The sequence below is a fragment of the Apteryx rowi genome, unplaced genomic scaffold (assembly GCF_003343035.1).
Source record: "Apteryx rowi isolate R43461 unplaced genomic scaffold, aptRow1 scaffold_46, whole genome shotgun sequence".
Lineage (NCBI taxonomy): Eukaryota > Metazoa > Chordata > Aves > Apterygiformes > Apterygidae > Apteryx > Apteryx rowi.
In genome coordinates, this window is record NW_020450716.1 from 500,468 (window position 1) to 513,596 (window position 13,129).

The 13,129-nt window shown below is 39.1% G+C and overlaps 1 protein-coding gene across 2 annotated transcripts in view; it reads right to left on the reverse strand.

Annotated features, from left to right (window-relative positions):
* Positions 1–1,762: 1,762 nt before the first annotated feature.
* SIM2 (SIM bHLH transcription factor 2) overlaps positions 1,763–13,129 on the reverse strand; it is a 55,024-nt gene continuing 43,657 nt past the window's right edge. The window contains exons 8-12 of one of the 2 annotated variants that reach the window (XM_026077683.1): positions 12,879–13,026; positions 10,631–10,799; positions 9,089–9,497; positions 6,251–6,257; positions 1,763–2,474 (exon numbers count right to left, since the gene is read on the reverse strand). In XM_026077683.1, the coding sequence (XP_025933468.1) occupies positions 1,763–2,474; positions 6,251–6,257; positions 9,089–9,497; positions 10,631–10,799; positions 12,879–13,026 (1,445 nt within the window). Of the gene's footprint in view, positions 2,491–6,250; positions 6,258–9,088; positions 9,498–10,630; positions 10,800–12,878; positions 13,027–13,129 lie in introns of both variants that reach the window. The other variant, XM_026077682.1, reaches the window with a different exon arrangement.

Below are 13,129 nucleotides of genomic sequence, written 5' to 3' on the forward strand. Positions count from 1 at the left end.
GGAGGTAACTGCATTTTATTGCTGCATATAGAGACAGAAAATGTGTAATTAAAAAAATGTGTGTATTTCATTACATCCATTAAAGTATTTTTATCTGTCAAGGTGCAATCCATGAGGAAGTATTTTTCCATATTGCACAAGCCAGGTAAGCATTTTATTTAGAGAGAGACTCCTACAGAGAGTCTGAGAAGAGAGAGGAAGTTTGTAAAATGTAAACTAGCCTTGAACTGGGCTAAGAAATAGAGCTGAATACAGCTGAGTCAGATCTACAATAGCCTTCCTGTAAAATATTCTCTGACTCCGATGCTGTAATTGTTGATGTTTACACATATTATTTAGGGAGTCATTCGTCRTTTTATCAAGAGCCCCAAAAGAGTATTTGGGGAAGTGGCTGAAAGACAAAAAGTGGACTGACTGTTGTCGATAAAACACACGTTGATCCATACGTCTCCTCATTTCCTGATTTGTAAACTTTACAAAGAAGTAAAAAAAGGAGGGGAAAAATCTATTCCTAATATGCTGGCAAAAATTTAAATGCATGCTGTATACGTTTTGCTTGCTACAATTTATTGGTGCAAATTGAGATGTGTGCAGTGTTCAGTCGATGTACTCAAACTCTGCTTTCCTTCAATTTGTTCTCTGTTTCCTTCAATCTGTGCAATCTGTTTTTTGTGGTTGTGCAATGACTTTTCATATTCAGATTATCCACTGGCTTTATTTGTGAAGTGCATGAGTCAGTCAAATATTAATCTTACCTTTGTGTTGACCATGAGATTTATGCTTAAGGAAGTCCAGTGTGTTAAAAGCTGAACTCTTCAAACTTCACAACACTACCAGTAAGTTTAAAATAGAACATAAATGTTCTTTATACCCTGGACTGTAAAGAAAACATTTCTGGTGTTATTATCAAGATGTATTTTTGACTAGCTGTTTTGAAAAACTGCAGTCTTCTCCTAGAATAGTCATTGACACAAACTTTTTAGAAGTTTCTTTTTCTTATTCCAACATTTTTAAGGGGAATAGTCTTCAGTTCCTGCTACGTACTTTTCACCAGTTTGCCATGTCAAGACCTGTAACCTCTTAATATGTATCTTTATATGTATTAATCTACCATGATATCATTTCTTGTCAAGATGAATGGTGATGCCAACAATCTCTGAACACTGAAATCTATGTTAAATAAATCAAATTTAAAGTTAAAACAACTTTTGGATAATTAATAAATAAGCATTTTCCAAACTGAGTTGTTTAGTTCTGTATCATGGATACTAAAATCACCACTCTAAACAAAGTTCATTTGTCAGAATGTTTAACACATGGATGGAGAGTTGATGTAAGGTTTCACACAGTTTRTCAAAAAATATCTAAACTAGAGTGTATAGTGTATGGTAATGATAAAAAAAAAATCTTGAAAGTATTTTGGAAAGTAGGGCTTAAGGGAAAAGAAGTTCTGCATATAAATCTCTGCATATAACACCTATCATTTAATTTTGTTGCACACTATAAAATAACAAAAATAAGATCTGTTACACATCTTCTCACTGGCACCAGAGCTTAATCTGTGACAACGAAGCACTGAAGCTAGATGTATTTTTTTTCCTGACCTTCAAGGTACTGTTACACATGGCTTGCCAGGAGCACACAAGTCAGTCCCTCATTGACCTTCAGCTATGCTCAGTAAATGTAACCATGTTTTCTCATGCTTTTTGGAAATCATTGCAGTTTGGCTTCTTAATTAAAAGTAAATACTTTACTATTATTGTCACCTTCCATTGGCTATTATTACAGAAGTTCCAATATAATGGGGTAGTGCAGATTCCTTGTGGTTTTCTGGAGAAGCAGCTGATGAAGGGCTTTGGTTTTTGTAAATAAATGTATTTACTTCCTCGGAACTGTATCCATAATTTTCTCCTGTGTGTCCTGCGGCTGTACATGATGAAGTTTGAAATGTACCATGTTTGGCTAGAACATGGTGATAGTTTAGAAGCACAAATGGAACTTGTCCAGAGGCTCTTACATCCATCACACATTCACTTTCAGAGTCGTGATCAAGCTTTACAGCCATTCTCTCATCGTTGTCCAGTTCATCTAGATTTGTGGCATGATGACTAATATGCCCATATTTGGGTTCTTTCATACAAATCCTTCTTGTTTGCTCATATACYGAGGGCACTGGCAGCAGATGACTTAATTGTCCTATAGCTTTAGACTGGAAACATTCAGATTTTGGCAGCAAGGAATTAGCTATTGAGTTTGAAAAAGAACTTTCATTAATGCTCATTTTTTCTTGTAGGTCTCTGTTAAAAGCTAACTTGTTTTCTTCTTTAATGAGATGGTGAGATGGCTGAATCCTGTTTTCTATTTTGTTGGGTTTCATGATGCTGGAATCATACATCTCTTCTTTGTATCTGCTGCCTGGCATGGGTGCCATGCAGCTTGTAAAGCTGTCAGATAGAGCATCTTGGCTGTATCTTCTGTTTGATATGGGCACTTGCAGGAAAGAGAAAACGTGTTAATTACTGAAAACTGGCACTCATATAATAGTTAGAGACTGACGCTTTTTATGACTGAACTTTAATACCCATTTGGTTTGGGCCAGATCCAAGTCCCACTGAAGTCATCAGAGACATTCACATTTGCCTCAGTGGCTTTGGATAAGTCCCTTTAAGGCAGTACTGAAAAGTCAAAAAACATACAGAAGGCCAGTTAGTGCTGAGCAATTCTGAAAATGTTTTCCGTGTTACTATGTGAGATGCCCACTTGTTGTTTGACTGCATAATTAAAAATCACTGTCATTATTAATATGGTCAAATCAGGAAATTAATTGAAGATTTAAATATTTTGAAATGTGGCTTGCTGTCAAAAATCATGGACTTTAGCAAGCTCTCTTTGTAACTCCACAAATGATTTATCAAAGGAAAAGTAACATTTACTAAATGTAATGTTTATGGTCAAACAGGTTTCATCCTTCCATATATTGGACTCTTGACCTTGTAAAGAAAGTGAAGAAAGTATATAGTATTAGACACTGACTTGTGTCATATTGAAGACTTTGTTTTGTTTCTTTGAAAAACTAGCATCAGATATTAAAACCCCCCATTGAAAAACAACAGAAAAGTTTCTTGAATAATTCTGCACCTCCGCTTTTGAGGTAATAGTAATATATAATAAAATTATATGTATAATATAATCTACAACATATACATGCTGAAAATGTTTAAGTTCAAATATGGGAGTACTATTCAGGCTTTTCTTCTAAAATATGTTGAGTAATTGGCTACTTTTCTCTAAAGTCTCTGCATGGTGGCTAAACTCATTTAACAGTTTTAATTTTTTTATCGCTTCCTACTTGGCTCACATAGCTTTTCCTTTTTGTACAGTCCTATCTATAAATGGTAAGAGAAAAAAAACACTATTTTACTCCTATCCCATATGGCTAAAATTAGGTGAGTATTAATTTTTTTGTACTATCTTGTATGCACAGTGTGACAGTTATATTACTGGAGCTGAAAAGTACTTGACATATTTGAAAATTTTACATTAAAGGTTAAATGTGGCACTTACCAAATTTCTCAAATTAAAACTAAGCGCCATTTTGTGTCATGCTCACTGCAAGTCCTGACCACCTAAGTGCCTTTTGAAAATGGGATTTTCTGGTTTTCTAGAAATTTTATTCAACATCTTAAAAGTTTTGGAGTTCCCCAGTAGTGATTGCTGACATAACCGTACCCACTAATAATTAAATATTTCCTGTGCTACAGTAGACTGGCAAAGCCTTCATGTATAACAGAGAAAGCAGAAATAGCTTAATTGTACCTTTTTTTTTATGCACAGCTTCATTAATTTTTGAGGGAGTTGCACCACCTAATTAATATCAGAATTTAAACTGGAATCTGTATCCAATTTCTCCTGGATCAACCCACCACCCTCTGAGAAACAACAACCTTTCAAGTTATTGTTTTTAATTTCTGTGTATACATTTTGTACCAAGAAGTACATGCAGTCCTAAGTGAACTGAATTCTCGACAGCTGTTGAAAAACAGACCTCTTAGATCACAAATCAAAATGGGTTCAGCCACATGCTTGAGTATAACTTGGAAATTTTACTACTATAATTATGCTATGACAGTGTAACTCCACAGTTGGCATTCTTACCGTAAAATAAGTATCCATGCTGGGAGTTACTGAAGTATAACTAATACGATTTAACTGATCTGGTATACTTGTTTTGGTGTTTTCCTAAACTCACTACATTCAAAGGAGTGATGGGTTTGTTCTCTTACTGCAGGGCAGAGTACTATTTACCTGCTGGCTCTGGTCTAATCTATGAACTGGAAATTGTCCTTTTCCATTTTTAGAGCTAACACTTGTAAGAAGCTAAAGCRTCACAGCAATCAAAGGGCCCGGTCTCGTTATCTTCATTTTTGTGATCTCATATTCTGCTGGGTTGATGGCTGTCTTCCGAGTAGCAAGAAGTAATTTGCATACTTGATTTATAGGATATTATCCATTTTGTTCTATCCTTTTCTATTTCTCAAACATGGTTTTGATCTCTTTCCTTGAGGAAGAAGGTAAGTGTCACTGGTTAATTGTTTGCAGGCTTCCATTAAAGTTGTCAGCACATTTGTGGAGTTAAAGCAGACAGTTAAGCCAGTCGTGTTTTCAGTGCAACAGAGCACAGTAGTTTTTGTCTGCTCGCATTCAGAACAGTTACTGGAGTAAAAACTTTTAAAACCTGCTTTTGTCTTCCTTTGCAGACAAAAGCCTAAGCAGGCCCTGGGAAAAACTCCTCCCGGTGAGTTTTCTCATGCAGAATTTAATAGAAAGCTGATCAGCTGTGCTGTGCTGCTACAGAAGAGCACTATCCTCAGACTGCTTCCACCCATCTCACAAGTGGGCAGTTGACAGAGTACCTGCCTCAGCAGGTGCATGGGGATCCCACACCTACTGCACGTTCTCCACCACTGAAAAACGCTCTGCAGCCACTGATGTCAGTGCATTAATTTGGGATGCTTTCCAGATCGCTCTTCTGCCAGAGCAATTCAGCTATGCTAAGGGAGGTAGCTATAGTGCATGTCTAAGGTTGTATATCATACCAGAGTGACAGTAGCTTTCTGAAATGCCCTTTTCACTTTCTTTCTTACTGCCTCCAATCACAGCAGCCTACAACTGCACTAGTCAACTCGGTCTACCAGGCATCATGTTTCTACTAATTCTTGCACACTGGGTGCAGCTTGGGCAAGTTGAGGGAAAATCTGGAGATGGCAGCTCTCCTCACTTGGCAGCCCGCTCAGAGTTCAGTGTCCAACCACCCAAACGGCAACAGTAAGCCACTCTAGCAGGCATTGGTCTCTGTTTGAAACATGTCTAGTCATAGATACAGTACACTAGAGCAGTCTGTGCAACTTGGTGCTGCAGGCAGGAGCATTCCCTCCTCACCTTTACATAGTACATCTAAGTACAATGGTGTGCAGTATGGGAAGAATGCTTGCAGAAGATACTTTATTCTCAGATATGCCTTGCTCTACCAAGAGTTTTCACATTGTCCCATCTATTTCAATAAAAATGAAGGAAAGGCATCTTAAACAAGCTTAAAGCAAAGAAAGACTGATACTTTGCACTGATCTTCATCTAAAAGGTATGCAGTCATCAGCAGAGGGTATTGCATCTTATCTATTAAAAATGTGCATTTTTAGAACATAGCTGAATCTCTGCACATGCATGCTTTGTCTTGCATAATTTTTCTTGGGCTTCGTGATCTGCATTCATCACAAAACAGTGTACTCCTGACAGGTTTTACATGTTCTGAGAAGACAACATACCAGCACTTGACTGTTTATACATAGCCCATGATGTTTCAGTATGTTTCCTAGTCCTCTGTAGGGCAGGGCCTTCTGGGAAGAGGAGCCATTACTCTTTGTCACTCCGAGCTTTGCTAAAGGCCAATGACCGGAGCCTCTGTCCTGCCCTGGTCATGCTCCAGCTGTGTCACAGAGGCACACTGGCACTCCACTGGGTCAAATTATGCAAAAATGCAACAGACCTGAATGCTGTCCATGCCCATGAAAAACACATCTTTTAGTTCAGCCCAGTATCTGTGCTGAGTCCTGGTCTGAATACTAATTTCTCCATTATTCTTCCTCCAAAAACAACAGTAAGACTGAATGATCTTCAAGACCTCTTTGCCATTAGTGGATTATATTTTTCAATGAAGCTGTCATATATTGCTTCCAGTAGTCCAAGGCTAAACCTGGGAGCTGGTTTGTGGAGGAGGAAGGTAGAGGGGAACTTTTTCACACGTTTCCTTAGTATTCTTCAGGATTTCCTGAACTATGACATGAACTGTGGGACTAAACTTCACACAGATAGTACAGAATTTCATTACTGAGTAGCATGGATGCCGCGGTATCTACAGCAGTAATGTATCCATTCAAGTGCACAAAGGGAACGTCCCTGACTGAGAAGATGGTTTCCTTCTCTGAAGAGAGTTTCTTTTCTGATGACTAGGCCAGCTGGAAAGAAGTGGAAGAAGCTTCAAAACCAGATTCTGAGGCAGCAGCATCTGATTTGCAGGCAGTTTTATCTGCTACGTGCTTTTCCAGAACTTTGATGGCTTGGCATGATAATCTTAAAATCTCTGATCTCTCCAAAAGAAAGTATTTTCCATAGTGAAAAATGTCTCTGGCCTATGACATTTTTGGCAGATGCCTCTATGGATGTGATGCAGAATAGCCCCAGCATCCAACCCGGTTGCCAGATGTTATATTTGGCATTGCCTTTGGATTGAAGAGAATGACGCTAAGCAGATCCTTTCTGCTTTGAAGCTTACTGGCTGTCAATTTTTCAGTGAACCACTGGAAAGAGCAGCAGTTGACAGTGTAAGGAAGATCAGATGCCCCTTTCCATTCAAAGCAGAAAGTCACTTGCAAAGGTCCAGATTTCTGCCACAGTCTCATCAAAAGTACAACAGGGTTAATTCTACCCCAGGGGAAACAAACTCTGGAGCTATCAGAGATAAATCCTCTGTATGCAGAAGATGCTCCGTTTTTCCTCCCCATCCCCATACATTGTTTGTGTGAACTCCAGAAATGATCTCTTACCAGGCCTGAGTTTCACCATTTTCCTTTCTTCCTTCCTAAATAGTCCTATTGTAAGTGATCTTCCAGAGATTTAATTGTACATAGTCATTTTTCATCAAATGCCCAACAACTAAACATCCTTCAAAATATATCCTTGCTCAAAAAAAGAACCCACATATTCCAACTTAAGCAACAGAGGCTTAAGTAGAAGAAGCAGAATCAGAGGAAATCATTGCTGGTGTGACAACTCCATTTTCCTGTTCACAAGAAAATGGTGAAGGTATGCATGTATTATGAAACTGAAAAATGCCAGTATTTGCTTACAATTTTTTGTTGAGATTTTCTTCTCAAACAGATTTAACGGTATTCCTGAGGAATCCTGCTGACTTCATATATTTATTAGGAATTATCTGCCCATACTAACTGACTGATGGTAAATTGCTTGTCTGCTGCCATGCTCACTGGGCCTTTCTTGCAAGTGTTATGGCTATATTATAGACCCTGTTCCCCAAACAGGCTGTTTCTACATCCATTCTAAGGGTCTGACCAGCAAGGGGTGGATCTACTTTCTCAGTCAGTCTCATGTCATCTATTAGTTTGGAAGCAGAGAAGAAAATCTTGGCTGACTTCAGTACACCTAGTATAGTTTTGTTCCTGCAAACTTAGCTGGGGGAAATTTACTTTAACCCTTATACTAATAAGGGTTACCCACAAAGATATAACCTTTTTCTTTTCCACAAGGTTATGACATCTTTAGAAAGGACAAAATCATTTCTAAACCATCTCTTACTTGTTGGCTAAAGCTACTCCTTTTTACACCCAGTCCACAACAGCAACAAAATGAAGCCAACACATTAGATGAGCATGGGCTCAGAAAATACATTTAAACAGCATTAAACTATATGAGCTTCAGTCTTGCCCATTTTCAATCCAAATACAGAGCAATAAAGTATTATATTCCAGTCAGCTGGGTGAGGACAAATGGTTCTATGAAGGACAAAACACTGGACTCAGGCTTCTGTGGGAGAGACTTTCAGCGCCTGATACCTACTTCTGTCCAATGTATCAAGCTCAGCTTTAAACATCTGCACATACCCCCTTCGGATCGAGGATATCTAATGTCACATCCCTAAGTGAATTAAAGCTTCTTCATATACTTAAAGAATTTTAAGCCTATCTTTTCTACTTTTTTTTTTCCCTATTGCTTTCTACATCCCATCTGTAACCAAGTTAGAAGAAAGGCATACTTCCCTCTAACTTTGTAACAGTACATCAACAGTGATAGATGTAATGTATCTGAAATCTAAGGATTAAAGTGTATTTTCAGCTTGTTTACATTCTACTTTATAGTTTTGCAGTGGTATTTCTTATAGGTTGCCATGTCAGAGAAGTCAATGTCTTCAGTGTTTCCTTCAAAGTTTTGAGCTGACCATCTGTATAGAGAGATGATGCAGTTCCTACCAGGAAGGAGCACTGAAAACATTTTAAATAAAGCAGGAAGACAGTGCACTTCATTTAGTCATTCATTGTAGTAACTGTAAGGTAAAGGCTTCATATTCAGGAAGGGCAACCTTCAATTTTTATGGGAATAGATCATGTTTATTTTAATTTCCGTACGTGGACTGAAGTACATTTGTTTCTTTCTGACTGCAGCAACAACTTACCTGAGTAATTCTGCCCCCAGACAGTCTGCCAGTGCAAAGCATGAAAACAAACTATGCCAGTATTAAAGGAGATGGTATATCTGCCCTGTTCTAAAAGTGATTCTGGTGGATACATTTTTGCAACTGATGCTTTGATAGTATTTCTAATCAAGTGCTTATGGTAAAGGACACTGGGATAAACATGTAAATTCTATAAACATACTGGATGTTATACTTCATTGTTTCTGGTTTTCTGCATGTCCTAACCCTCTTGTATTTCCTATTTTCAAACTACAATTACAAATCTTTCCCAGACACCCCACAGCTTTTCTTTTCTTTTTTTCTTTTTTTTGAAGTGACACCCACCTTCGTAACTCTGTGCAAGATTATGCCGGACGATGTTCACTGGCTGATCAGAAAGATTTTTGGATGGAGACTGGCTGTTGGGTACCAAGGAGTTGGTATAATGCCATTGGCATTCTCCATTTGCCTGCAGCGTGCTCAAGAAAAATCGTGCCACTTCACAAGGTGCTCCTTGAGACTGTCCGAACTTAGAAGGTAGCATTTGCTTTTTGCTACCAAAGACATGAGAATCTACAGGGAAGTGTCCATAATGGTAAGAGAAAGGCAAGCTATATGACGGGGCATATAAAAGTTCACTGTTTTCTGAATGGAAGTTTTGTTCTTGAATGGTGGCAGCGTTCACTGCAGGGCTGGATCGCCAGTTTCCCACCTGGCTGCATTCCAGTTTGTCTGTTTGGAATGAGCTGTATTGCTGGGAGAAAGAAAAAAAGGAGGGGAGGAGAGTTAAATGACTAACTTTTATATGAAACCACATAACATGTAATATAGGAGCCCAAAGCCAGGCCTCCTTGAACTGCAATTTCACTGGCAAATAGGASTGGCTCACCAGTACATCTAAAGTTCCTTGTCTTCACTATAACTTTACCTTTACTTGACAAAGGAACAAACAACAAATTTGACATCCTAATGTTAAGGGCATATTTGATAATTTTGCACAGCTGGATTTTAGCTAGTCAGCAAGTTTAAGCAGTTGTAAATATCAGAGGGCATAAGTTTTTTGCAAAGCACAGGAAGTCATTGATAAATGAAGCTGCAGAACATGAATATGATGTGCATTTGGTGAAGATAGTTTGTTGGCATGTCAAGCTTCAGAATGGTAGGAAGACAAAATCTATCCTTTGCCTCAACTTCTATCAYGATGATCTTCTCCTCCTTCTCTCTCCCACCCTCTTCTCCAGACTCCAAATACTTTTCAGGCTCTCACTGTTTTGAATGGAGTATATGTGCTAGCTGCATTTGGTGCTATTTTAAGATAATACTAGTAGTAGTATTCATTTTGAAGTCTCAGAATGTCTCCTGATGGGTATCAATCCCACCAAACCTGTATTATGGACAATCTCCCTAGTTTCCTTTTGTGTCTGCTTCCAGCTCGCTCAGTGACAGATAGCCTAAGTCCCACTCCAGTGCTCTGTGTGCTAGTTTTCCTTTTCATGAATCATTCTCCAGCATAAGGAAACTGCCTACATCTATGTGACATAAGAACTCTGTCTATCAATGATGAACAAAATGCATTCTACACTAGCTCAAATTTTCACAACCCAGCTATCTTTAGTACATTGTTTTCTTCTTTTTACTGAGAAAATACATTGCTTCCCAAGTACTTTACACACTCCATAATTCAAAAGTCTTTGTGTTTGCATCATTCGCCAGAGACTGTTTGTACTGTTTGTGCTGCCCACCCCAAGAACAGAAGGGTCTTGCTGTATTCTGACCTACCTGTGGCAGAGCATACTATTGTCAGTTTTACTAAGTTCAGCTTCTGATGATCCTGTCCCAAGGACTCTACCACAATAACTGGTAGGTAAATATTGCTGAAAAGTTTACCTGTTGTGGGTAAGGCGTTGTTCGGAGTTTTGCCTTCATCTTATTACTTTTGGGTTTTACTATTTTCCTTGTTTCCTGTGAGGTAGATACTGAGTTTCTGCATGAAAACTGTGACTTAGAAATGGTAACCTGGTCCAGTGACAACTGAAGTTCCTTATACTCAATATCTCTGCAAAAGAACAGGCTGGTAAATATATACTCAAACATATTGCATAAATCCAGAATAGTTCCTTTGGAAATACATGGTAGCTTTCACAATGTTTTCATTTTCATTCTTCCTAGATTTTCATTAGTCTGCAGTCCTGGGTTGGGGTGTTAGGAGGCAGTGAAATTTTTCATCTGACCCTGTTTCCACTGGAGTCTATCACAAATGTTCCATCAGAAACATAGTAAACATCTTCATATTAAATTTCCCTACTATCTGAATCTAAGCTGTGCCAACTTCTTCTTTAAGCTATCCCTGGCACCCTGTATTTTGCTGCATTGCATTGCATTGAGTTGCGTTGCGTTGCATTGCGTTGCGTTGTGTTGCGTTGCACTTCACAGCTCCTACAGCTGTGAGGAAGATCTGATAGGAAGACATAGATCAGGTCAAGTGTCTTCTCCTCAGTCAGGAACTGGTCTCTTCCCTGGCTCTCACAGTTTTCTCCAAGGAGAGAAAAAGGAGCAAGCTTCCTTTCCCTCCAGTCCAGTGTGCTAGTAACATGCCATAGGAGCTGCAATGTGTTTTTGACAGTGTCTAGATTTTCTTTCCTATTCTATTCCATTTTACCTGCCCCACGGACAGGGCAGATTTTTATACAAAAGAGGCTAGGAAACAAATTAAGGGAAGATTGTGGAGCATCTGCAGCAACACTAATTCATATAGTTCTGATGATTAAATTGTCTCCTTTGGTTTTGTCAGCAGTCACAGTGGAGCATGTTTTTGAAAGGATAACTAGGAAAAAAAGCTACTTCTCTCTCATTTCCTATCTAGAACTCACTTCCTTCACTTTTTGATGATGAATAGCCTGGAACTAAATTCAACTCAAGGATATACTGTTAGATCCCTGGCATAGCTCCCTCTGTTTACCCAGATCACTTGCCCCAACTCATCGGACCCAAGCAGGTTGCAGGACTGAGTCTTTCCTTAGTGCTGCTGCTGGCTCCCACATCTTTACAGGAATGAGGGAAGCATAGGCCCGTAAGTCCAGGGCTCAGTACTGACTTCCAGTAGCTTAAGGAAACACTCTTGTGGTTGCTCAACTCATACAGTTTAACTCTTCAAGGTTGGGTAGTAGATATAGCATTAAAACATGCAAACACAYGTGACCCTACCACAGCCATCATGCAAACTTCTAACACATCTTATGTTCAAGCCAGATAAGAAATGGACTAGTCTAGACAAAAGAAAAGGGCATGTGGTTCCCTGCTTCTCTCAGCTACTGACTAACATCCTAGGGTGACCACTATCCCTTTTTCACAGATTGTCTTTTTAGTCATAGACCGTTTCACTGTTGCTTTGCCCTCTTACCTATGCACTACGTCACAGGCTTTGACAAAGTCAGACTGTACAATTAAACAAGATATCCCTGTCTATAAATACATGTTTCTCTCTTCCTTCTTTCAGCCACTGCACTTTCACATGCATTTCTGAGTCTCCCAGGTTTATAGCAAGATAGGAATTTCATAATGACTTCATGACTTGAACCAGAATTCGTAAGCTGCAGTTCCAAGCCACTGCACATGCACAAGCTCAGTGGGAGCTACTTGCCATTGTGAGAATGTAATTTGGCCCTGAGTATCTGTGGAACCCAAGGTAAGTAAGGGAATCCTTGGTAATTCACCTGTCTTTGAAAGGAGTAGCACTTTCTACCATTTATCTGTTTCAAACTGACACTGTGACCTCTGCTGGGTAGCAGTCGCTTTCACTGTGTCTCGACAGTACCTAGCACAGTGCAGTTCTGATGCTAGTTGCAGAACTGGGGTACAGGTCTAACACAAATGGCTATCAGCAGTATGACACATTCAAGCACAAGTTTTATGGTTTGCAAGGTAATCATAAGAAACACTAGCTCTTTTTTGCGCAATGTGCTATCTGTAGTTRCGTTCTGTAACTGGAAGGGGAAGGATGTGGGGAAAAAAAAGGGGTTGTAACTTGCAAACACAGAATGATACTGGAAGACACGAATGTAGCAAGCCTAAATGATTTAATTAGTAATGAATTAATTACTGATAACATGTAATGGTACAAAGTATTTTGACTTACGTAAGGACATAATTGACACTCACTATGCAGTGAGGCCGTGATGAACGACTGTTATGCACAATGGTAGCATAGCTCTGTACCCAAACCCAGCCTCCATGCTTGGACAGTAGTCGATAGTACTTGGTTGTGACTTGGCCTTTCACCAACACTGTAAATACAATGTAAATACATTTCACATTGCTTGAACTTGTGATCAGTTCCTGGAGAGATTTTTGTGTAAGGCAGGGGCTTTTCTCTCTCCTCCCATTCCC